This window comes from Bufo bufo, chromosome 7 (genome assembly GCF_905171765.1).
Source record: "Bufo bufo chromosome 7, aBufBuf1.1, whole genome shotgun sequence".
NCBI lineage: Eukaryota > Metazoa > Chordata > Amphibia > Anura > Bufonidae > Bufo > Bufo bufo.
In genome coordinates, this window is record NC_053395.1 from 178,692,182 (window position 1) to 178,719,550 (window position 27,369).

General features: G+C 45.6%; 1 protein-coding gene across 2 annotated transcripts in view; it reads left to right on the plus strand.

The window, feature by feature from the left end:
* The window catches only part of CCDC141 (coiled-coil domain containing 141), a 177,989-nt gene that overhangs the window by 66,508 nt on the left and 84,112 nt on the right, over nucleotides 1–27,369 (plus strand). The window contains exon 7 of one of the 2 annotated variants that reach the window (XM_040441010.1): nucleotides 21,347–21,541. In XM_040441010.1, coding sequence (XP_040296944.1) covers nucleotides 21,347–21,541 — 195 coding nt within the window. The remainder of the gene's footprint in view (nucleotides 1–21,346; nucleotides 21,542–27,369) is intronic. The other variant, XM_040441011.1, reaches the window with a different exon arrangement.

A 27,369-nucleotide genomic window follows, 5' to 3' on the forward strand; every position in this document is an offset into this window, starting at 1 on the left:
GGGTGGTAGGGGTCGGGTAGGTGCACCAGGCCGCAGCCTAAGTGGGAATTTGCAGAAGGTGAGTGTGATTATGTCAAGGGACGCACCAGACTTGGTTGAGTGGCTCACTCAGCCTTCCGCTTCTGCACCTTCCTCATCCTCTCTATCTGCACCCTCCTCACTCTCTGCTGTTTGCACCCCCAAAGACACAACCACCACCACCACCATATCCCCTCCGCTCGAGTCAGAGGAATTATTTTCCCATCCATTCCAAGACCTTACCGATGCGCAGCCATTATTGGCATCGGATCAGGAAGAGGAGGTATCAAAGGTCGCCACCCAGAAGTCTGAGGACAGTGCTCAGGTCAGCCCAAGGAGGGTGGTCCCCGCTGTTGCTGCCTACTCCGAGATCTCTAATGTCAGTGGTGGTGAAGGTCACGAATCCGATGATGACGTGTCGATGGACGTCATGTGGGTGCCCACAAGAGAGGAAGATCAGGGGAGTTCAGAGGGAGAGACGGAGCAGCAGTTAGGGAGGAGAAGGAGGAGAAGCAAGCAGAACTTACAGTGCACAGGAGGCAAAAAAGCAGACTGCTAATGTATCTGGAACGAGCCATCCACCATGCACGGTCACATCCCAGGACGCCGGCACATGGCTCCGCAGTGTGGGGGCGTTTTTTAACGTGTCCGCTGCTGACAATAGTGTTGCCATCTGCAGCCTGTGCTGTCAACTCATAAGTTGCGGTAAGCCCAACACTCACCTAGGGATGACCGCCTTAAAAAGGCACCTGGCCTCCCATCACCGAGCCCAGTGGGAGCAACACCGTCAGAACCCACAAAGCCACACTCCCAACGCTCCACGTCCTGCCTCTTCTCCTTCTCTTTCTCCTCTCTCCTCCCAGTTGTCCTCCACGCCACCTTCCATTGTGCCGTCGTCGCGTTCATCTGGAAAAAAACAGGCTTCCTTGCCCCAAATGTTCGAGCGAAAAAAGATGATGATGCCTGTGACGAATAAAACACCTCGTGCCCTATTGACGTCAACTACGTCAAGCTCACGAGACGCGGTATTGTCCCTGGTTACCAAAAACGTGACGTTGCACCCTCCAGAGGAGCAGGTAAGGTCAGGTTGGTACAGTTTACACACACACCTCCTGTCCATGCGGGCACAGAGAGGCAACAAGCTGAGAGAGCCTTTTCACTGCCGCAGTGAAAACAGCTCTGTCTCAGCCCGGGAAATCTGCCACCAGCTTCTCGTTTGATATAAGCCCGGTCCACTAACGGGATTATATAGGGTGAGAAACCAACTCGCGGTAGCTTATAACTAGGCCAAAACACGGACGTGGGGATTCGTGATCGAGATACAAGATAGCACAAGATTAAATTATATATTTAATCGCCGTAAGGGCACACTAGATTTAACAAAATATACACAGATAATATACACAGTGGTCTGAGGTTACAGATACGGGTTATATGGGTACAACAGGGTTAAGCAGTGTAAAAGTCAGTTACCGGGTAAGATGAAAGTTCCTTTTGGTTGTGAGATGTTCTTTGCTGGAGTCCACATGAAGGGCCGTGATCTCAGCTAGTTCCTGGGTCCCTCTTAACACATTACACAATGTGACCCTTCTTCAGAGAAAGACCCGCCCGCTTGCTGGCACAAGCCTTTTAACCTGTAGCTGGCCCCTCCCCTCCCGGCCTCAGGGAGGGGTCCACTCCCCCTCTTCTGGGCTGGCAGCAAATGACCCACAAAACCCTTTAGGGTTCATAGCTCCAGACCAGAGGGTCACAGGGAGATGGTTCTGGGACCAACTGACCTGCCTGGGTTCCGGCTACAAGTAGAGTCCAAACCTGGTACCGTTATTTGGTTTCTGTGGGGAGATATGGATATCCTCCCTCCCGGGCACCCTAGTCTAAAGCCAGGACTACGTGGATGTTTGGATTTGCCCTAGGATCGCAAAAAAAATAACCGAATTATGCCTGGGATGGATGGACGATTCATAATCCCTTATAACTCGCCGGCCCCAATATGTCTGCTAATCTGATTGAACTGGGGAAGGGTTGGGACCCCATACTGAAAGATCCGTCCTGTTATCTTGGCCTGGCTCCTAGCTGCTGGAAGAGGTGTGACCTTCTCCACCTGGGGCCTCCTTAAAGCCTGGGCCCATGGGGCTTTCTTCCTTGCCAGCTGACACTCAGATGGCTGGGGGGTGGGAACTTATTTTTCATGTACACTGATGAACATGCCAAGAGGTGAATCAAATGACAATCAGGGCTGTGGAGTTCACTACCTCTGCTATCTGTCAGCAAATGGGGGTGTGAGGACATGGCTGACAGTAAATATTAATCCATATTTCTCACAATGCCAGATAACCCTCTTGCCCAACGGCTGACCGCTGGCTTGTCAGAACTGCTAGCCCGCCAACTACTGCCATATAAACTGGTGGACTCGGAGGCCTTTAGAAAATTTGTGGCCATTGGAACACCACAATGGAAGGTCCCCTGAAGGAAATATTTCTCCCAGAAGGGCATCCCAAAGCTATATGGCCACGTTCAGCGGCAAGTGAATGTATCTCTGGCACACAGTGTCGGTGCCAAGCTACATCTGAGCACAGACACGTGGTCTAGCAAACAAAGGCAGGGAAGGTACATAACTTTTACTGCCCACTGGGTGAACCTTCTTACGGCCCTCAAGCATGCAACCCGTGGCACCCGTGTAGATTTGGTGTTACCATCACGGATTGCATGCAGGCCTGCCTCTTCTTCTCCTCCTCCTACTCCATCCTCCCTCTCCTCCTCGGCTGACTCCTCCTTTTCCGCTGCTACCGTCTCTTCCGCTGCGCCCCCCAAGCTCCCCAGAACCTATTCGACGTGCCAGGTGAGACGTTGCACTTCTTTCAGCGTTGCGGTCACAGGCCGATCAGTGGCCAATCCCGCTCAATTTGACAGTTGGTAAAGTAGTGTGCGACAACGGTGCCAATCTGCTGAGCACGCTGAAACAGGGCAAAATGACACACGTGCCGTGCATGGCACACATCCTAAACTTAGTCCTGCAGCGATTCGTTGCCAAATACCCCGAGGTCCAGGACGTCTTGCGGCAGGCCAGGAAAATCTCTGGCCATTTTAGAAGATCTTACACGGCCATGGCTCGCCTTGCTGACATTGTCTGATTTGTGACTGCTCGACGCGATGGAACTCCACCTTGTATATGCTTGATAGGCTGCTCCAGCAGAAATGTGCAGTTAACGACTACCTGTAAGAACTCTGCGGCACGACAGGTTCTGGGGAGATTGTTTTTTTTTTTCACAGCGCCAGTGGCTGCTCATGCGCGATGCATGCAGACTTCTGCGGCCATTTGATGAGATCACCAAACTGGTCAGTCGCAGCCAGGGCGCCATCAGTGACATCGTACCTTACGCCTTCTTTATGGAGCGTGCATTGCGTCATGTCATTGATCAAGCCATCGAGGAGCAGGAGCAGAAAAATGAGGAAGTCTCAATGCTTGATAAATTCCCAGAGGGGGCTACTCCATCTGAGACAAGTCAACAACAGGAGTCTGAAAAGGAGTCAGAGGAGGATGGTGCCGGGGCGGAGGAGGAGCAAGAAGAGCATGCTTTAAACGTTTCTGGGATCCCTGGTGTTGTCCGTGGCTGGGGAGAGGAGAATGAGGACGACATTATCCTGAATGATGAGCAGGAGCCAGGCCACTCCACCGCTTCCAGTGTAGTGCAAATGGGGGCCTTAATGCTCCAGTGTTTGAAGAGGGACCCCGTATAAATAGAATAAAGGGCAAGGACCAGTACTGGGTGTCAATGTACTTAGACCCCCGGTACAAACACAAAATGGCAGAAATGTTACCACCATCACAGAGGGCTGTCAGAATGCAGCACTTCCAGGACTTGCTTCGAGAAATGCTGCATTCTGCTTTTGCGGGCGCTGGCAGAGGAATTTCCACTCACAGAGGAACAGTTGCGGGTACCAATCCCACAACGCAAAAGGGCGGTTTGAAGATGTGTTGGTCACTTCGGATATGAGATTATTCTTGCAGCCAACCCATCGACAGCCGTCCTCTGGATCCAGCCTCAGGGAACGCCTAGATCGACAGGTGTCCGACTACATTGGGTTAATGGCCGATGTGGATGCTCTGAGAAGTGATGAACCCCTGGACTACTGGGTGTGCAGGCGCACTTGCCTAGCTCACGACATTTCTAAAAATGAATGAGTTACATTTTTGTCCTGTGACTGCCTAATGTACCTCCAGCCACAGAATCCAAAGTTCTGTGCTGTCAGGTGAATGCCTATTGCCTAATTTTTGGGGCCTGTTCTGGCCGACAGTTACATATTTATCATGTGAACGCCTAATGTACCTCCAGCCACAGAATCCAAAGTTCTTTGCTATCAGGTGAATGCCTATTGCCTAATTTTTGGGGCCTGTACTGGCTGACAGTTAAATTTTTTATCTCTAGCCACATAATTACACCCTTGTCTCACTCCTCTGCCTCTCATTATGGTGGCGAATGAACCGCATTCACCATAAGGACCTTTTAATGTCAAAGGGTCATGTGACTGTGCCCCCACCCTGTACTGTGCCCCTCACCCCGTACTGTGCCCCCTTATACCCTGAATGTTTTTCAGGTTCGCCTGCCATTAAAGTGAATGGGGCCCGCCGTGAACTTGCGGTTCGTGAACATTTGATTGCGTTCGCGCGATCGCGTTCACAAACCGTCCCAGCCGATGTTTGTTCATCACTAATCACTAACCTGATCACTGTTTTTTGTAGAAATGATATTACTTCATGGCAAGTTATTTACTAGCAGGTGTAGTAGAGTAATATAAATCCAACAGACCCAACAGTCATGACATGCATGCTGCTGATTCTGTGTAATTGAATCACTAATTGAAAGGGGCATGTTCAAAATAATAGCAGTGTTGAGTTCAATTAGTGAGGTCATTCATTCTTTGAAAAACAGGTTGCAATTATTGCCCTTATTTAAGGAAGGAAGGCAGCAAATGTTGTACATGCTGGTTACAGTGCAGTTCTCTCTGAAATTCTGAGGAAAATGGGTCGTTCCAGACATTGTTCAGAAGAACAGCGTACCTTGATTAAAGAGGTGATTGGAGAGGAGAAAACATATAAAAAAGTGCAGAAAATTATAGGCTGCTCAGCTTAAATTATCTCAAATGCTTTAAAATGGCAACCAAAAACTGAAAGATGTGGAAGAAAGTGAAAAACTACTATTCGAATGGATAGAAGAATAGCCAAAATGGCACGGACTCAGCCAACAATCAGCTCCAGGAAGATCAAAGAAGGTCTAAAGTTACCTGTAAATACTGTTACAATTAGTAGACGCCTATGTGAAGCCAAGCTATCTGCAAGAAGCCCCCGCAAAGTCCAACTGTTAAAAAAAAACATGTACTGAAGAGGTTACAATTTGCCAAAGAGCACACTGACTGGCCTAAAGAGACATTTTGTGGACTGATGAAAGTAAGATTGTTCTTTTTGGGTCTAGTGGCCGGAGACAGTTTGTCAGACGACCCCCAAACACTGAATTCAAGCCACAGTACACTGTGAAGACAGTGAAGCATGGTGGCGCAAGCATCATGATATGGGGATGTTTCTCATACTACGGTGTTGGGCCTATTTATCGCATACCAGGGATCATGGATCAGTTTGAATACATCAGAATACTTGAGGAGGTCATGCTGCCTTATGCTGAAGAGGAAATGCCCTTGAAATGGGTGTTCCAACAAGACAACGACCCCAAACACACCAGTAAACGGGCAACATCTTGGTTCCAGACCAACAAGATTGACGTTATGGAGTGGCCAGCCCAATCCCCGGATCTTAATCCAATAGAAAACTTGTGGGGTGAAATAAAAAATGCAGTTTCTGAGGCAAAACCAAGAAATAGAGAAGAACTGTAGAATGTAGTCCAATCATCCTGGACTGGAATACCTGTTCACAGGTGCCAGAAGTTGGTTGACTCCATGCAACACAGCAGTTCTCAGAAACAGTGGTTATACAACTAAATATTAGTTAAGTGATTCAAAGGAAAGCAAAATCTTCAAACATTTTTCAGTTTATATAGTGAATGTTTGAGTTTGTAAAGAAGAATACAAACACTGCTATAGGAACAACACAAATTTGATATATTTTTCTTCATGTTTTGATTTGGAATAGAATGTGTAGTGTTCCCAATGCATTTGTGTGTATTGAAATAAAAGCTATTAGAAGGATTTTAAGCTTTATTCACTTTTTTAAACACACTGCTATTATTTTGAACACAACTGTAAGAACCTAAGAATGCTTTCAAAAATATATGATGAATATTTGGTGTGACCCCCCTTTCCCTTCAGAACAACATCAGTTCCTCTAGATACACCTGCACACAGTTTAACCTGTTACGGACACAGTGATCGGAACGGCGGTGATCGGAACTGGGTGCCTGCTGAAATCAATCAGCAGGCACCCTGGGTCAATGCCGAGGGGGGTCCTGTGACACCCCCCCGTATCGGTGATTTTTTGGAGTTTGTACTCTAGGGGTGCATCAGGGGGGCTTCAAATGGGACATGGTGTCAAAAAACCAGTCCAGCTAAATCTGCCTTCCATATTGGGCATCGTCGCGTGCGTAAAAGTCGTCGCTAGCAAAATAACTTTTGACCAAACGCCTCGGATGAGCGGTGTTAAAAATATAAAATAAAAACGGTGCCAAAACACCCATTTTTGGGCAAAATTTCCATTTGAATCCTTTTTGCCGGTAATAAAGCAAGGGTTAACAGCCAAACAAAACTCAATATTTATGGCCCTGATTCTGTAGTTTGCAGAAACACCCCATATGTGGTCGTAAATGGCTATATAGCCACACGGCAGGGCATAGAACGAAGGGAACGCCATATGGTTTCTGGAAGGCAGATTTTGATAGACAGTTTTTTCTTTGATACCATGTCCCATTAGAAGCCCCCCCCTGATGTAGCCTAGACTAGAAACTCCAAAAAAGTGACCCCATCTAAGAAACTACACCCCTCAAGGTATTCAAAAGTTACTTTACAAACTATGTTAACCCTTTAGGTGTTCCACAAAACTAAATAGCGAATGTAGAAACAATTTTAGAATTTTTTTTTTGTTACATTGCCTCAAAAAAGAGTAATATAGAGCAACCAAAAATCATATTTACCCCTAAAATAGTCCCAAAACAACCACCTTATCCCGTAGTTTCCTAGATGGGGTCACTTTTATGGACTTTCTACTCTAGGGGTGCATCAGGGGGCTTGAAAGGCTACATGGTGTAAATAAACCAGTCATTTTCCAGTAATAAAGTAAGGGTTAAAATGGAAAATGTTCCAAAAAATAGAAATTTCAAAATTGTTTCTCCATCTGCCATTAACTCTTGTGGAACACCTAAAGGGTTAACAAATTTTGTAAACCCAGTTTTGAATACCTTGAGGGGTGTACTTTCTTAGATGGAGTCACTTTTTTTGAAATTTCTATTCTAGGGGTGCAACAGGGGGCTTCAAATGGGACATGGTATGAACAAAACCAGTCCTGCAAAATCTGCCTTCCAAAACCCATATGGTGTTCCCCTCCTTCTATGTGCTCCCGTTTGGCCAAACAGTAGTTTACGACCACATATGGGGTGTTTTTGCAAACGACAGAATCAGGGCAACCCATTTAGAGTTTTGTTTGGCAGTTAACCCTTGTTTTACTCCTGGAAAAAATTGATTATATTGGAAAATTTAAAAAAAATATAGAAATTTCGAAATTGTTTCTCAATCTGCCATTAACTCTTGTGGAAGACCTAAAGAGTTAAAAAAAAAGTTTGAAAAAACAGTTTTGAATACCTTGAGGGGTGTAGTTTCTAGAATGGGGTCATTTTTGGGAGGTTTCTATTATCTAAGCCTCACAATATGACTTAAAACCTGAACTGGTCCATAAAAAGTGGGATTTTGAAGATTTCTGAAATATTTCAAAATTTGCTTCTAAACTTCTAAGCCTTGTAACATCCCCCAAAAATAAAATATCATTCCCAAAATGCTACAAACATGAAGTAGACATATGGGGAATGTAAATTCATCACAATTTTTGGGGGTATTACTATGTATTACAGAAGTAGAGAAACTGAAACTTTGAAATTTGCTAATTTTTCAAAATTTTTGGTAAAAATTGAATTTTTTTATGCAAAAAATTTTACTTTTTTTACCCAATTTTAACAGTGTCATGAAGTACAATATGTGACGAAAAAACAATCTCAGAACGGCCTGGGTAAGTCAAAGCGTTTTAAAGTTATGAGCACTTAAAGTGACACTGGTCAGATTTGCAAAAAATGGCCAAGTCCTTAAGGGGTTAAAGCATACCTGAGTTAAAAAAATAAATAAAAATTTCATAATGGCAGTGCTTTATTGTACAATCATAACTGTGAAGAAGCAGATCTTTTTTGGGGCTTCCCTTATGTCTTGTTCATTCATATTATTCCCTGTTTTGGCTGCACAGCTAAGTGCATTTCACTCAGGGGTTGATCAGCAGGGGGCAGATCAATTATGTGGAATCTGCCAGTACTGTACTACTGTAATGTTTTTTCCCTTAAGTTCCCACTATGTTTGTTCAAATTAGGTGGAAGTGACATCCCTGGTGGCCATGATTTACACCTTTTTTTAGGTGGTCGCAGGCATATTTTTAAATGAAATGATTTAGAAATTTGCTAGTTACATCATTCTGTATTAAATTAAATTGTGTGAAAGTACAGTGACTCTTTAACTTCTCTATTAGCATAGCTCTATGCCCTAGCTCAGTGGTGGGCAACCTTTTTTTTCAACTGAGCCAAATCTCGCCAAAACCACGATTGAAATTTATTTTGAGAGCCACATTTTTAAAACCGAAAATACATAGGATGGTACACTGTTTTTAGTTTCAATAAGTTTTTATTGAGAATATTGTGCATGCAAGTATCCACATAGGTCGGGTACTGTGGGACTCTTTGCACCGGCCCTGTCACGTGGACGTGACCAGAGCCTGTGCAAGGATTTTTTGGCAACACAAGCGAAGCTACATCTCGGTGACCCCCTTCTCCCACCGCCCCGCCCGCAGCTCACCTGGTCCTGGTTCTGTCTGCAGCAGCTGGCTTCTCCTCTGTGTGGTCCTGATATCTTCGATCTGGTTTGAGGACTGTACTTTTCGCCCTATAAGATGCACATAGGTTTTAGAGGAGTATAATCAGAAACAATATTTTCCATTATACCTCAGGTCAGACCACCAATCAGACCCCCAATGTTAATCATACCTCAGATCAGCCCCCTATATCAGCAGTCAGCACCCCATCCATCATGCCCATGTCAGCCCCCATCCATCATGCCCCCATGTCAGCCGTCATGCCCCTATGTCAGCCGTCAGCCCCCCATGTCAGCACCCCATCTATCATGCCCATGTCAGCCGTCAGCACCCCATCCATCATGCCCATGTCAGCCGTCAGCACCCCATCCATCATGCCCATGTCAGCCGTCAGCACCCCATCCATCATGCCCATGTCAGCCGTCAGCACCCCATCATGCCCATGTCAGCCCCCATCCATCATTACCCCCCATGTCAGCCATCAGCCCCCCATGTCAGCCATCATGCCCCCCATGTCAGCCGTCAGCACCCCATCCATCATGCCCATGTCAGCTGTCAGCCCCCATCCATCATGCCCCCCATGTCAGCCGTCATGCCCCTATGTCAGCCGTCAGCACCCCATGTCAGCCGTCAGCCATCAGCCCCCCATGTCAGCACTCCATCCATCATGTCCATGTCAGCCGTCAGCCCCCATCCATCATGCCCCCCATGTCAGCCATCATGACCTTATGTCAGCCGTCAGCACCCAATGTCAGCACCCCATCCATCATGCCCATGTCAGCCGTCAGCACCCCATCTATCATGCCCATGTCAGCCATCAGCACCCCATCATGCCCATGTCAGCCCCCATCCATCATTACCCCCCATGTCAGCCATCAGCCCCCCATGTCAGCCATCATGCCCCCCATGTCAGCCGTCAGCACCCCATCCATCATGCCCATGTCAGCTGTCAGCCCCCATCCATCATGCCCCCCATGTCAGCCGTCATGCCCCTATGTCAGCCGTCAGCACCCCATGTCAGCCGTCAGCCATCAGCCCCCCATGTCAGCACTCCATCCATCATGTCCATGTCAGCCGTCAGCCCCCATCCATCATGCCCCCCATGTCAGCCATCATGACCTTATGTCAGCCGTCAGCCCCCCATGTCAGCACCCCATCCATCATGCCCATGTCAGCCGTCAGCACCCCATCCATCATGCCCATGTCAGCCGTCAGCACCCATCCATCATTACTCCCATGTCAGCCATCATGCCCCCCATGACAGCCGTCAGCCCCCATCCATTATGCTCCCTAATGGGGGACAATGTTGGAGTCTGCACCATCGGGGGGGTGACATGATGAGGGACAATGTTGAAGTCGGTACCTGATATATCACTGGGGTCTGGCTGGAGTGGGGTCGGTCTGGTCCTGGCTCCAATCTCAGCTGGCTCTGCCTTAAGGTGTCTTCTCCAGAGTCCAGACTAGAGTCCAGCAGGGTCGGCCAAGTTCCAACAAGTCGTGCCTCAGTGTTACTCTGTGACTGTGTTCTTCTGCTGCCAGCCTGGAGGGGCAGCTTTTACAGGTCATAGCAGACAGAGCAGCTCCGCCTCCTCGCCTCCCTCCGCCGCGGCCCCACTGACAGTCAGTGACGCCTCCTTTGGCCTGAGCGCCGCACGGCACACATGTAGGCAGGACAGCCGCAGGCTGCCGCCCCCGAGAGGAGGGAGGGGAGCGGGCGCCGGGCACACAGAACAGTGCTCCAGACTAAAAAAAAATTCCAAGTAGCCATTGGCTCCTGAACTGAAAAATTTAGGAGCCAAATCAAATTTTTAGTTGCCAAATCGAAACTGAATCAAAATTATGGTATCGTGACAACGCTACGCCGATCAGATCGGCGTAGGGTTGTTTTGAAACCAAAATTTTGATTCGCTTTCGTCACCATAAAAAAGTATTGTGATACTCAATACCGTGCAAAAAAAAAAAAACAACAAAAAAAGCTGTGTGCATTTCGCATTTTATGAAACATTCGGCCCATAATAGAACAGTCCTATGCTATTTTTTGGGGTGACAAGGTGACTAAAAAGGCTATGTAATATGTTTATTTATTTATTGTTTATATATTTTATATGTAAAATTGGGAAAGGGGGGATTTAAACTTAATATTTTAAAGTACTTTCACATTAGCGTTTTTCATTTCCGGCACTGAGTTCCGTCACAGGGGCTCTATACCGGAAAATAACTGATCAGTTTTATCCCCATGCATTCTGAATGGAGAGTAATCCGTTCAGGATGCATCAGGATGTCTTCAGTTCAGTCATTTTGACTGATCAGGCAAAAGATAAAACCGTAGCATGCTACGGTTTTATCTCCGGCGAAAAAAAATGAAGATTTGCCTGAATGCCGGCTCCGGCATTTTTCCCCATAGGAATGTATTAGTGCTGGATCCGGCATTCAAAATACCGGAATGCACCCGCACTAAATCCGGACCCATTCACTTCTATGGGGCTGTGCACATGAGCGGTGATTTTCACACATCACTTGTGCGTTGCGTGAAAATCGCAGCATGCTCTGTTGTGCGTTTTTCGCGCAACGCAGGCCCCATAGAAGTTAATGGGGCTGTGTGAAAATCGCAAGCAAGTGCGATTTTCACGCATGGTTCCTAGGATGAAAGTCTATTCACTGTATTATTTTCCCTTATAACATGGTTATAAGGGAAAATAATAGCATTCTGAATACAGAATGCTTAGTACAAGGTCAATATAATAAACATTGGTGGCGCAGTGCGCCCCCCCATCACCCCAATATAATAAACATTGGTGGTGCAGTGCGCCCCCCTCAATATAATAAACATTGGTGGCGCAGTGCGCCCCCCCCCGTCACCACAATATAATAAAGATTGGTGGCGCAGTGCACCCCCCCTCAATATAATAAACATTGGTGGCGCAGTGCGCCCCCCCATCACCCCAATATAATAAACATTGGTGGCGCAGTGCGCCCCCCCTCAATATAATAAACATTGGTGGCGCAGTGCGCCCCCCCCATCACCCCAGTATAATAAACATTGGTGGCGCAGTGCGCCCCCCCCATCACCCCAATATAATAAACATTGGTGGCGCAGTGCGCCCCCCCAACACCCCAGTATAATAAACATTGGTGGCGCAGTGCGCCCCCCCCATCACCCCAATATAATAAACATTGGTGGCGCAGTGCGCCCCCCCTCAATATAATAAACATTGGTGGCGCAGTGGGCAGTGCCAATGAGGGTTAAAAAATAAAAAAATAATTAACTCACCTCCTCCAATTGATCGTCTCCTGTTCTTACTTCTTTCTAGTTTCTTCAGGACGCAGGACCTGTGGTGACATCACTGTGCTCATCACATGATCCATCACCATGGTAATGGGCCATGTGATGAGCTCAGTGACGTCACCACAGGTCCTGAAGAAACTAGAAAGAAGTAAGAACAGGAGACCGGCAGCTACCTGATCAACTGGAGGAGGTGAGTTAATTTTCTTTTATTATTTTTAACCCTCATTGGCACTTCCCACTGTGCCACCAACGTTTATTATACTGGGGGAGGGGGGGCGCACTGTGCCACCAACGTTTATTATACTGGGGGGGGGGGGGGGCGCACTGTGCCACCAACGTTTATTATACTGGGGGGGGGGGGGGGGTGGCGCACTGTGCCACCAACGTTTATTATACTGGGGGGGGGGGGCACTGTGCCACCAACGTTTATTATACTGGGGGGGGGGGGCACTGTGCCACCAACGTTTCTTATACAAATACAGGAGGCGGGTGCCGGAATCAAATAGCCGGCACCCGACCTTTGTGACAGGGAGCTGCGATCAGCGGCAGTTAACCCCTCAGGTACCGCACCTGAAGGGTTAACTCAACTGCAGCGGATCGCAGCTCCCTGTCACAGAGGTCGGGTGCCGGCTATTTGATTCCGGCACCCGCCTCCTGTATTTGTATTAACAGGTCAGTTTTCTTCATTGGTGGCGCAGTGGCCACAGCCCCTCCCCTCCTCCTCCTGCCTCTTCTTATTGGCAGCGGCGGGGACAGCAGCAGCACAGGGGGGAGGGAGAGACTCCTCCTGCGCTGCTGAGAACGATCATCTCCTGTGCCCGCCGCTGTATTGAGCAGAGCTGCGGCGGCGGGTCCAGTCGCTAATGGCATCTGGAGCCCTGCAGAAGAGCCGCATTAAAGTGTGTAAAGAGCCGCATGTGGCTCGCGAGCCGCGGCTTGCCGACCACTGCCCTAGCTGAACATTTAGAACTCCCATATCTCCCAGCCTCAAAGGGTTAAACATAGCTTTCCTAAGACCTTTGTTTTTTTTTTTATTTATCCAAATTAAATTTGAATAATTGATGTATTTCTCTGAACCACTTTGTTTGTATTGACATCAGAGTGCACCATAAAAAATACATTATCTTGGGAAGTAAAGTCACTCTAACTGTCTTAAAGGGACTCTGTCACCACTTTCTAACCCCCCCTTTTCAAAGTATTGTTATCTGCATGGCGCCCCTGTGATTATAAATGTGTTGTTAGAAGTTAAATTCGCCGTCTCCTTTTGATAAAAAGAGCTTTTATCTAACCTGTCAATCTTCTTGATAAGGTGCCCAGGGCGTTTCTTTTCGTCTCAATCTGCCGCCCGCCGCCGCCACCGTTGGTGCCCAGCTCCTCCCCTCATGCTTTCAGCGCCGCCTGAATGTAATCAAATACGCCTCCGGCTCTCTCTGTGCCCCCTCCTCCTTTTCAAAGATCCCGCGCGTGCGCACAGGGCTGTGCCTGATGCGCCCGTGCGGACATTTACAATCAGCCTCATTGAGCGAAGTGCGCATGCGCGCACTTCGCTCAACCTCCTCATCAGACGAGCACTGCAGCCTGCTGCAGTGCTCGTCTGATGAGGAGGTTGAGCGAAGTGCGCGCATGCGCACTTCGCTCAATGAGGCTGATTGTAAATGTCCGCACGGGCGCATCAGGCACAGCCCTGTGCGCACGCGCGGGATCTTTGAAAAGGAGGAGGGGGCACAGAGAGAGCCGGAGGCGTATTTGATTACATTCAGGCGGCGCTGAAAGCATGAGGGGAGGAGCTGGGCACCAACGGTGGCGGCGGCGGGCGGCAGATTGAGACGAAAAGAAACGCCCTGGGCACCTTATCAAGAAGATTGACAGGTTAGATAAAAGCTCTTTTTATCAAAAGGAGACGGCGAATTTAACTTCTAACAACACATTTATAATCACAGGGGCGCCATGCAGATAACAATACTTTGAAAAGGGGGGGTTAGAAAGTGGTGACAGAGTCCCTTTAACCCTTGCTATCCAAGAGAGTTTATATTTATTCAGGTGAGAAATCTTACACTGCATAAACTTCAAAAGCTGTATTAGGCTTCGTTCACATCACCATTCAGCCTTTCCATTCTCCTGCTCCGTTTTGGAGTAGGAGAACGGAAAGGACGGAGAAGGCACATAACTGAGCCAAACGAAGCCCTTAGGACCCATAGACTATAATGGGATCCGTTATGTTTCAGCTCAGAAGATGATTTTGAAGCGGAGACAAAAGTCCTGCATGCACAACTTTTGTCTCCGCTCCAAAATCATCTTCTGAGCGGAAACATAACGGACCTCATTATAGTCTATAGGGTTTGTAGGCTCCATTCGGCTCAGTTATGTGCCTTCTCCGTCCTTTCCGTTCTCCTGCTCCTAAACAGAGCAGCAGAACAGAAAGGCTGAACGGTGATGTGAACGAAGCCTTAGATTTTTTCCATCTACAGTTGAAACCAGAAGTTTACATACACTATATAAAAAGACACATATGCATGTTTTTCTCAATATCTGACATAAAATCAGTAAAAAACCTTTCCTGTTTTTGGTCAATTAGGATTACCATAATTATTATTATTATTATTTGCCAAATGCCAAAATAATGAGAGAGAGAATGTTTTAAGTCATTTTTATTACTTTCTGCAATGTCAAAAGTTTACACTAAGATTACTAGTGATGAACGGCAGGGGCAATATTCTAATTCGCAATATTTTGCAAACATTTGGGCGGATATTCATCATAAATTCATGGATTCTCGAATTCACGATTATTTTCTTGATTGTGAAAATCGGCAATATAATATACGCGTATTGCCTGCGCAATACAGGTGTGGGTCACTTTTGCTGCATTTTGGGTCACTTTTGCTGCATAGCAAAGTTGCTAAAACTTTCCTGAGACTGGAGAAAATGGTTGGCACTGCAGAACATTACAATATCTTTATATGCAGATAGAGTGCTCCAATATATTAGTGATTGCGCAAATCGGCAATTAATGATGCGCATATTCTGGCGCAATACGTGCAACTTCACATTTTAGCAGGTCTGACTACATATTACTGATTGGTGCACTAAGTATTGTTGTGACATCACAGCACTATGTATGTATGTAGCATGTATGTATGGACAGCAGAACCTATCAGCTACACTATATCACTATCTAACTTACACTGACTATCTCCCACTAACTATCTGTATTATATATATAAGCTAACTAACTAACTAACTAACTAACTAACTAACTAACTAACTATCTAATGTAATGACACAGCAAAGCACAGAACACAGCAATGACACTGCTGTCTGTCTGAACTGCAAAAAGCAGCAGAAAATGACTGCTGGGGAGGTTCTTATATAGTAAAGGGTAAGCTCAGACAAAGACATTGCAGCCTTCTCATTGGCCAACAAGCAAGAAGCAGGGAGGGATCATGGGTTCAGTTGAAAAAAAAATCTAGAATATTCGTAAATACGAATATATAGCACTATATTCTAAATCTTTGCGCATTCTCAAAGTGACGATATTCGTGATTAAAATTTGCGATTAGAATATTCGCGCCCAACACTAAAGATTACTATGCCTTTAAACAATTTTGGACTGCCATATGATGATGTCATGTGTTTGGAAGCTTCTGTTAGGTTTGTTGGCAACATCTGAGTTAATTAGAGACACACCTGTGGTTGTATTTAAATGCACATCTGAAACACACTGCTTCTTTGTGTAGCATCATGGGAAAGAAATCAGCCAAGATATCAGGAAGAGAATTGTGGACTTGCACAAGTCTGGCTCAACCTTGGGTGCAATTTCAAGATACCTGAAGGTTTCTCATTCATTTGTACAAACAATTATACGCAAGTACAAAGAAGATGGCAATGTCCAGCCATCATACTGCTCAGGAAGGAGACGAGTTCTGTGTCCCAGAGATGAACGTGCTTTGGTCCGACATGTGCATATCAACCCAAGAACAAAAGCAAAAGACCTTGTGAAGATGATGGCAGAAGCTGGTAAGATTGTGTCAATATCCACAGTGAAACGAGTACTGTATCAACATGGGCTGAAAAGCCGCTCTGCCAGGAAGAAGCCATTACTCCAAAAGAAACATAAAAAAGCCAGATTAATGCAGACAGGAACAAAGACCTACATTTTTGGAGATATGTCCTGTGGTCTGACGAAACTAAAATGTAACTTTTTGGCCAGAATGACCATCGTTACGTTTGGAGGAAAAAAGGAGAAGCTTGGAAGCCTAAGAACACCATCCCAACTGTGAAACACGGGGGTGGCAGCATCATGTTGTGGGGTTGCTTTGCTGCAGGAGGGACTGGTGCACTTCACAAAATAGATGGCATCATGAGGAAAGAAGATTATGTGGAAATACTGAAGCAACATCTCAAGACATCAGCCAGGAAGTTAAAGCTTGGGAGGAAATGGGTCCTCTAAATGGACAATGGTCCGAAGCATACTGCCAAACTGGTTACAAAGTGGCTTAAGGATAACAAAGTCAATATTTTGGAGTGCCCATCACAAAGCCCTGATCTCAATCCTATTGAAAATTTATGGGCAAAGCTGAAAAGGCAGGTGCGAGCAAGGCGACCAACAAACATGGCTCAGTTACACCAGTTTTGTCAGGAGGAATGGGCCCAAATCCCGACCAACTATTATGAGAAGCTTGTGGAAGGATATCCAAAACGTTTGACCCAAGTTATACAGTTTAAGGGCAATGGTACCAAATATTAATGAAATGTATGTAAACTTTTGACTTTGCAGAAAGTAATAAAAATGTCTTAAAACATTCTCTCTCTCTCATTTTTTTGGCATTTGTCAAATAATAATAATTATGGTAATCCTAATTGACCAAAAACAGGAATGGTTTATTCTGATTTCATGTCAGATATTGATTAAAACGTGCATATGTGTCTTTATATAGTGCATGTAAACTTCTGGTTTCAACTGTAAATCCTTTAACTTTGGGGTTATATTAATCGCAAAATAAGCAAAACCTGTCTCTGCCCAATCAAAGTCATAGCTGCCCTTTAACCTCTCCTTTTCCTTCCATGGAATGATTAAAAAAGTGCAATTGCGACTTTGACGCATTAACCTTATAGAATGTAATCTCCGAATGCATTTTTTAACACCCCCTCAAACTTCCTAATGATATAAGTGTTTTTCAGGGGTGTAACTATCATAGCGGCAGACCATGCGACTGCTATGGGGCCCAGGGCAAGAGGGGGCTCAGTTGGGATCATCTCCTCTTCTACTGGGGGTAAAAACTTGGTTAGGACTCTACCCTCTAAGGAACAACTTTTAGCAAATGAAGCAGTGGAAAAAATGGCATTGAAAGGGGTTTTGGCGGAAACCTTTCTGTCCTGTCTGGGGGGCCTGGTTTGATCCTATGGAGCCATTACTTCTCTATGTATGCCACTGGTGGTTGTTCACATATAATTATTATATCATCCATGTATAACCCTATAGTATATTCTTTATTGCGTATTTTAACCCCTGAGATGTGTTGATTGCGCCTAACTGATTTAGCTAATGGTTCCATTAAAAATGAGTTAGAGTTAGAGTATAGAGACAGTATAGCTTTCATAATGGCACCAGAAAAGCCAAATGTATTTAATTGTTTGTTCTACTGTATAAAACCCCAGTGATCCTATCAAACGCCTTCTCATCATCTAATGATAGTAAAACACAGGGGATATTTTTTTTTTTAATAACATGTTGCAGGTTACTAAGCTGTCTGGTTGCATCTCTAGCCTGTCTCCTTTAATGAAACAATCCTTCATATGGTCACCTAAATTATCATTTCTAGGCAGCAGATCATGCTTTCTAAACAGCGATCTGCTGCCCAAAAAAATGCAGCTGTATGAGGACAGGTGATCGCTGTAGCCATGGCCCGTCCTCATGGACCTGTGGTGATGTCATTGAGCTCATCACATGGTCCATCACCATGGTGATGGATCATGTGATGCAGCATGTGATGAGCACAGTGATGTCACCACAGGTCCTGAAGAAAGAACAGGAGACCGGCAGCTACGCGATCAATTGGAGGAGGTGAGTTAATTTTTATTTATTTTTTTAACCCTCAATTGACCTTCTACTAAGCAATTTGTATTAAAGAATGCTATTATTTTCCCTTCTAACCATGTTATAAGGGAAAATAATACAGTGAATAGACTTTCATCTTAGCAACCATGCGTGAAAATCGCACCGTATCCGCACTTGCTTGCGGATGCTTGCAATTTTCACGCAGCCCCATTCACTTCTATGGGGCCTGCGTTGCGTGAAAAACGCACAATATAGAGCATGCTGCAATTTTCACACAACGCACAAGTGTTGCGTGAAAATCACCGCTCATGTGCACAGCCCCATAGAAATGAATGGGTCCGGATTCAGTGCGGGTGCAATGCGTTCACCTCACGCATTGCACCCGCGCGGAAATCTTGCCCGTGTGAACCCAGCCTTACTTCACAACACTGAGGTAAAGAGTTGCCTCATCCTCCTCACTGCTCTACTTGTCAGGGATTATGATCCTGAATACAGATGATAAGATGTTCAGCTCAGTCTATGTAGGAATGGAGTCAGTGGCGGATTACAAAAAGGGCGTTTGGGTCGGCAGCCCCAGGCCAAGCACTGCTGGGGGGCCCAACGCCGGCCTGAACGCCCACATACTGCGGCGGGACACGGGAGCCCTGCCGCCGATCACCGCCATAGGCTTCAGGCCTATGCAGTAGTAAAATCCCAGAGCATGCGAGTGTGATGACATCATCGTGCTCCTGTGTCGGGATGCAGCACTGTGACGTGTGCGCGCCTGCCTCATCCCGCGTTCCTCAGCAAGCAAGAGCCTGGCCCTGAAATCTAACGTGTCTGTGTTACAAACTCTGTAGAGACGAGATGTGGCTGAAAGAATTTGCCATGGCGGTCTGGGTCAAATAGAGGAGAAGAGGAAAGAGAAGGGCTACATGACAGGAAATGTCACTGGATGTAAGAGGCATGTGGTGCTGTATTCTCCTCTATGTCTTTTTTTATTATAATTATATGTATTTTAAATTTGGCAACCAAATTTTTCAGTTTAGGATCCAATTTGGGGTAATTTGGGGTATTTTTTTAGTGTGAAGATGTCATATGGCCTAAGAAGAGACTGTGGTGCTCACGAAGCACCGCAGCCTCTTCATGCAAAAAAATGAATAAACTAAAATGGAGGGAGGGGCCCAAGTAGGGTAGACAGCCTTGGGCCTATCATGCACTTAATCCGCCCCTGAATGGAGCTCATGAGGAGACATGAAGTACAGAGAGGATAGACAGTACAGACTGTGGTAATGTGGGGCTGTGGTAATGGAGACTACATGCAAGTGCTGCTGCTCATTATCTACACCCCCACTATCCTCTCTGTACTTCATTTCTCCTAATGAACTCCATTCCTACAGAGATTCATCTGGAGATCATATTAAACTGTATTCAGGATCATAATCCCTGACAAGTATGAGAGGAAGATGGTGCAGCTCTTTAACTTGTCCTCATGTGTAATTAGGACAGGTTTTGTGTGCACTAGTAGGACGGCGGCCATTATATTTTTTCCTAATGATTGCTCCCCTGACAAAACGAGCCATTATAACTAATAATATGTATTTGGTAATATATTTATATTGAAGTAATATTTAAGTATTTTCATTCATTCCCGGAGAAAATTGGCCTGTACAGTATGTTGTAGGTGAGTTCAAATTGACAATAGAACAGGGACAATAGAAGTAGGTAGGGCTGGCATTACTTTAAGGCCTCATGCACACGACCCCCTTAAGGAAGCAAGAGCAAAACGTACGTCGGGGAAGCGGAGGTGGCACACCAGCATTGCGGTCTGTTTTTATCTTGTTATCATGTTGTTTTAATCCTATATTGTTGTTTCCTGGTGTATTGTGGATCTGCTATTCTAATCATGCTGCACATGCCAGGGATTTATGTACCTATTTACATGGATGGACTTATGTCTGCCTTAATTTGTGTACGGATGAGAGTGGGCTCTTATCTGTCAGTAGGCCCCAACCCTGTTATTATCAATGACATGTGTAGCTGTGATGAGATTCTTATGAACAGGAAGACAACTTAGGCTATTTGGGTGTGTATTCCTGTATCACCCTCTTATGTATATGGACTGACCGGCGTTGCTGGTGACGACATCCTGGTTGCCACATATGGGATCCAATTTGAAATTTATATTGTGAAGTATTGTCATATATGTTTTAATTAGACCTTAATAAAGATATTTGTTATTAATATTGAGTGGAGGTGTGGCTTAGTGGGGTTGAGTATTCAACTGTATCATCCTCCTGAAGACTGCGATATAGTTGAATTTAAGAGGGTACTTGCGGCCGCCAGCCAGATGCATAAGTACCTGTTGTCTCCGGACATCGGCCCACCTGTCTCTCATACAGGAGCGGCGATCTCCTCCATTACTGATCTATAAGACTTGATAATAGATTTATCTTTGGTTCAATCACTTTGCATGTTGCTAATTGATAACAATAAACTCTAAAAACTTCTATGTTTGAAAGCATTCTAACTTTGCAGAATTTTTTTCTACACCTGCCTAACACTGTTGCACAGTACTGTACAGCATACTGCATACATATTAAGAAATGTGTTATAGTCTGTCCTATTATTGTAACTTTGTGACAAATTCTAAATTTTTTTATGAAATGCACAGCTACAGTGAATCTGCAGGAAGGTGAGATCAGGCAGTTGCCACAGCAGGGCTAAAACCTGCAAATTTTTCCAAATTGATTATTAATGGCTGCACAGTTTATCTACTTTTTTCATTTGTTTATATAGCCCTTATATAGTTGACAGGGATTGTCGTTACTTAGTTACTCAGTTTTGCAGGTAGTGGCCCTGGTCACTACGTAGGGACTGTCCCAACCTAAATTACAGAAATCTGGTTTTATGTATTTATTTATTTATTTGTTTTTTTAAAGGAGCAGACTTCAACTTTCCAAAAGCTAAATGCCGAGGCTGATCATCTGTCAGCCATGAAGGACTGCCCAGATATAGAAAAGCTAAACAATTCTTATGAAAAATTGAATGCACTTCATGCAGAATACTGGAAACGGATGGACCGGAGACAAGCTCTATTACTGGAAGCCAATCACTTCTTTAAATGCGTTAACAAGGTAAGCAGACTGGAAATGTGGTGCTTGGCATGCAGATCTAGTAATGGAAATGCTTTCGGTACAGTAGCTGCATAGCAAATGCTGAAAGTTTTATAATTGTGTGATGTGAAGTTATATAAAGTTATGAAATAAATCTTGCTACAGTTCCTCTTCTAGTGAACCATGCCATCATTCAATACAGCCAAGAGGAATGATATAACCTAGAGTCCCCAACATTTTCATGGACGCAGGTTCCCTTTAAAATGTCCAAATTTCCCCAAGATGAATATCTTAGGGGGTCAACACACAAAAAAAAAATATCTGTACTGCCAAAATCCAAAATGTGCTCCAGTCTTTTGAAGTCTTACGGTGGTCCCAGCCAGTAGATTAATTACACTAATAGCACCTATTTTTATGGTATAAACATACAATAATGGTTAATGTTTGGCCTTGAAAGAGAAAAAGAAGAAAAGAACAATATAGATTTTTTCCATGAGTCTGGGGCGGAGTATCATCCATGCCAGAATAGTGTCCCGTTACACCAGAGAGTTTTTGATAATTGGGGGTAGGATGGATATTGTCATGCAATAATGCTCTAATGTTCCATGGGGCGGGCAAAGTTTCCTCTGTAGATTAGAGTAAAATGATGTCCTATGCATTTACTCTAGAAAGATGATGGCTTAAGCATGCCACATTATAGCATCGTATGTTGGGGAAGCCATTCCCCCCCACCTGATCCCGACTCAACTTTAATTAAGCCAGCAAAATGCGTGGACGTGCCCCTCTCCATATAAACCTGGAGAAAGCTGACTCCAGGCCGCTGATATGTAAGTGTTTGAGTAGCAGTGGGATGTTCCGAAGGGAATAGAGTAGTTTAGACATGTTCATCATTTTGATGAGGTGGCAACGACCATGTGAGGATAGCAGAAGGGTTTGCTATTGTTCTAATTGCCCTTTTATCTTTTTGAGCAATGGTGGGTAGTTAAGGTTGTATAAGGAGTGTGGAGCTTTCCCTGTCTTAACCCCCTAAATAGGTGAGGTGAGTCTGTGTGGTCGCAAACTGTGATTTTCAAGGGCTAGTAGCTATACGATCCCCTCTTGTCGACAATGGTAGCAGTTTACATTTAGAGATGTTAACTTTGTACCCTAAGTACAAGCCAAATTGAACTAGCTCCCTAATGATGGGGCCCACTGCTTTCCCGAGGGTGGTTTAAAAACAGGATAATATAATACGCAAATGAGTCGGCCTTGGTCTTTCTATTCCCCACCTGTATCCCTTCGAACAGAGTCAAGTCACAAAAAAATCTAGCCAGTGGCTCAATAGCTAAATTAAATAGTAAGGGAGACAATGGGCATCCCTGTCTGGTCCCTTTTTGGAGACAAAATAGGGCAGATAAACGACCTGGAGTATATATCCAGGCCCTAGGGTTCTTATAAACCCCCAAAAGATATGTCCGAAAAGCCCCACAAATCCCAAATCTGCCTAGAATGGTCTCCACTCGTTGCTCCGTGAATTAGGGTGAACTCTGTCCAACACAGTTAATACTGAACTTACATTACTCACTGCCGACCGGCCTTGGACAAATCCCATCTGGGCGGGTGCTATCAGACTCGGCAGGATGACCACCAATCTGTCCGCACGAATCTTAAGGTATCTTTACAAGAGGCAATTATCGTGTAAATTATCATTAAATTGAGCGAAACTGCAAGATTATCGAGCAGTGTAAAAGCAATGAATCGTTTGTGTGGGCACAAAATCATCGTTAACAATTGTATACGTGCAAACAGGAATCGTTCACTGCATGCATGATTACAGAAGATTACACCCTGGGTGTGTTTAATCAAACCACTCAAGTTATTGCTTTGTGTAAATGCAACGGTCTGCTTTAAAAATGATGAAATATGTGATCGAAATTACGATTTTGCGAATGATAAATGCTGTGTCATTGTTGAAATGTTCAGTACACCAAGAAACGACTCGTTTGTCACTGAATCGTACCTATCATCTACTTGTGTAAAGGTACCTTAAGACAGAATTTTGGTATCTACGGTAGGACCTAGGACAGTAGGACCCAGGGTCTAGAGCAGGGTTTCTCAACTCTGGTCCTCGGGACCCACCTAACAGTCATGTTTTCAGGATTTCCTTACTATTGAGCAGGTGATATAATTAGTGTCCATGCATCAGGACTTACCACAGGTATTCATTCTGTGGGATATTCTCAAATCCTGACCGGTAGGTGGGTCCCGAGGACCGGAATTGAGAAACCCTGGTCTAGAGGATCCTTTCCAGGATTAGGCAGTAATTTGATGTGGGATGTGTTAGTCCTGTCCAGGGGCTCCTCACCTTTGCATCGAAAAGAGTTAAGAGGGGGGAGTAACTTCCTCATCCATGGCCTTGCAGAATTCGCTGATAAAGCCATCTGGACCGAGGTATTTGGCATTTCCCAGAGACCTTATCACTCGTACTATCTCATCTCCATTTAAGGAGGCCAACTGTTCAGGTGAAATGCTAGGAAGTGATATATCCTTCAGCAATGTGTCCACTGGCATCTGCAGTCCCCCATCTCTGTAAACCTGCTTGTAGTAGGAAGCTAATAAGGCGTTATTGGCCTCTGTATAGTTCGGGTTCGTACCGAATTTTGGGGTGTCCGTGACACGGACCCGAACCCGAACATTTTCATAAAAGTCTGGGTTCGGGTTCGGTGTTAGTCGCTTTCTTGGCGCTTTTTGAAAGGCTGCAAAGCAGCCAATCAACAAGCGTCATACTACTTGCCCCAAGAGGCCATCACAGCCATGCCTACTATTGGCATAGCTGTGATTGGCCAGTGCAGCATGTGACCCAGCCTCTATTTAAGCTGGAGTCACGTAGCGCCGCACGTCACTCTGCTCTGATCAGTGTAGGGAGAGGTTGCAGCTGCTGTTAGGGCGAGATTAGGCAGTGATTACCGTATTTTTCGCTTTATAAGACGCACCTGATGATAAGACGCACCTAGATTTTTGAGGAGGAAAATAAGAAAAAAAATATTTGAACCAAAAGGTGTGCTTTTGCTGGGTTTTGAAGTAATGGTGGTCTGTGGATGATGCACTGTTATGGGGGGACCTGTGGATGACGCACTGTTATGGGGGGACCTGTGGATGACGCACTGTTATGGGGGACCTGTGGATGACACTGTTATGGGGGGATCTGTGGATGACGCACTGTTATGGGGGGACCTGTGGATGACGCACTGTTATGGGGGGACCTGTGGATGACGCACTGTTATGGGGGGACCTGTGGATGACACTTATGGGGGAACCTGTGGATGACACTGTTATGGGGGACCTGTGGATGACACTGTTATGGGGGGACCTGTGGATGACACTGTTATGGGGGGACCTGTGGATGACGCAGTTATGGGGGGACCTGTGGATGACGCATTGTTATGAGGGGGATGTGTGGATGATACACTACTATGGGGGATGTAGCATCATATATAGCATCTTATGTAATGGGGGTCACTATTCACACAGGGACAATATACTGTGACACATATGATACTGTGACCAGCATAAGATCATCTTATGCTGGTCACAGTATCATATGTGTCACAGTATATTGTCCCTGTGCGAATAGTGACCCCCATTACACCTCAGGGCACACAGTAGACTTTATATGTAAAATCTTTTAAATGCTCTGCTTTCTTCTAGACCAGTACCCACTATAAAAGCAGCACGTGACGTCACTCACTCAGTCAGTCACGCTCCTGCCAGCTTCATTAATGAAGTGGGAGGAGCATGACCGAGTGAATGACGTCACGCGCCGGCTGGACCGCTGCTTTCATAGTGAGTACTGGTATAGAAGAAAGCAGATTGTAATGAAGCAGTTTTCATATGTACAGTCTATAATCTTCAAGCAGTATCTCTGCTTTTAACTAGGGCAATCCTCTGTAGTGCAACTCACTATGAAAGCGGCAGGCGGGGCGGCAGCGTAACCTCGCGATACTCACTCATTCACGCTCCTCCCACTTCATTCATGAAGGAAGTGGGAGGAGCATGAATGAGTGAGCATCGCAAGGTTACGCTGCCGTTCTGCCTGCCGCTTTCATAGTGAGTTCCACTACAGAGGATTGCCCTAGTTAAAAGCAGAGATACTGCTTGAAGATTATAGACTGTACATGTGATAATTGCCGTGAGCGGGGTCCGATGTATTACAGTACAGTGACTGCATCGGGCCCCGCCGCGAGTGTTGCCAGCCTCCGTCCCCTCCTCCCACCCCTCTGATACATCGCGGCTTGCGATGTATCAGCGTCACCAAAGTAAACATGGCAGTGTTCGCTTTATAAGACGCACTGCCATTTCCCCCCCACTTTTGGGGGGGAAAAAGTGCGTCTTATAAAGCGAAAAATATGGTAACTCAGCAAAAACACTTAATTCAGTAATCGATCTACAGCTGTGGATCATTGAACTGCTGCTATTTAATTGCTCACTGTTTTTAGGCTGCCCAGAGCGTTTTTATGTCACTTTTTTCTTGGGTGATCGGCGACCATTTTGTGTCTTGTGGTGTGCCAGCACAAGCTGCCACCAAGTCCATTTAACCATCAATAGTGTGGTTATTTTTTTGCTATATCCTACATCAGGGGCTTGGCTGTTCTTGCTATTTTATTGAGGGGTAAAATACAATTGCCAAAATAGCAGTACCCTAAATCTGGTGTTTCAGCTGTGGCTAGCCAATTGTAATACTGTCTGCTGTCTGCCGAAGCAGTTTTTGTTCTGGGTTGAATACAATTCCCAACTTAGCAATTCCCTAAATCAGTGGTTTCTGCTGTATCAGGCCAACTTTAAATCTATCCATAAAAGGGTATATTAGATTGAAGGTGCGGATAGGGTCATTCTCAATAACTTCACACGCTACCGTGCATTTCCAAGTCTAATTCTGTCCGTAAACGTATACCTGTCATCCAGGGCCTAAATACTAGGCCTACAATTTATATTCAGCTAAATCTGTCGTTACTGCTGTGCCTGTATTAGTGTAATACGGTACCTAAATAGCTAGCCAGATAGTGTTAGGTGTCTGTAAAAAAAGGCCTGAATTTGAATTCAATACATTGGGCCAAATAATTTTTTTCTTATTGTGGTGAACAGTAACAATGAGGAAAACATCTAGTAAGGGACGCGGACATGGTCGTGGTGGTGTTAGTGGACCCTCTGGTGCTGGGAGAGGACGTGGCCGTTCTGCCACATGTCGTAGTGAACCAACTACCTCAGGTCCCAGTAGCCGCCAGAATTTACAGCGATATTTGGTGGGGCCCAATGCCGTTCTAAGGATGGTAAGGCCTGAGGCAGGTACAGGCATTAGTCAATTGGGGGGCCGACAGTGGATCCAGCACGTTCACATTATCTCCCACCCAGTCTTCTGCAGAAAGCGCACAGATGGCGCCTGAAAACCAAGCCCATCAGTCTGTCACATCACCCCCATGCATATCAGGGAAACTGTCTGAGCCTCAAGTTATGCAGCAGTCTCTTATGCTGTTTAAAGACTCTGCTGGCAGGGTTTCCCAAGGGCATCCACCTAGCCCTTCCCCAGCGGTGGAAGACATAGAATGCACTGACGCACAACCACTTATGTTTCCTGATGATGAAGACATGGGAATACCACCTCAGCACGTCTCTGATGATGACGAAACACAGGTGCCAACTGCTGCGTCTTTCTGCAGTGTGCAGACTGAACAGGAGGTCAGGGAGGAAGACTGGGTGGAAGACGATGCAGGGGACGATGAGGTCCTAGACCCCACATGGAATGAAGGTTGTGACACTGACTTTCACAGTTCGGAGGAAGAGGCAGTTGTGAGACCGAGCCAACAGCGTAGCAA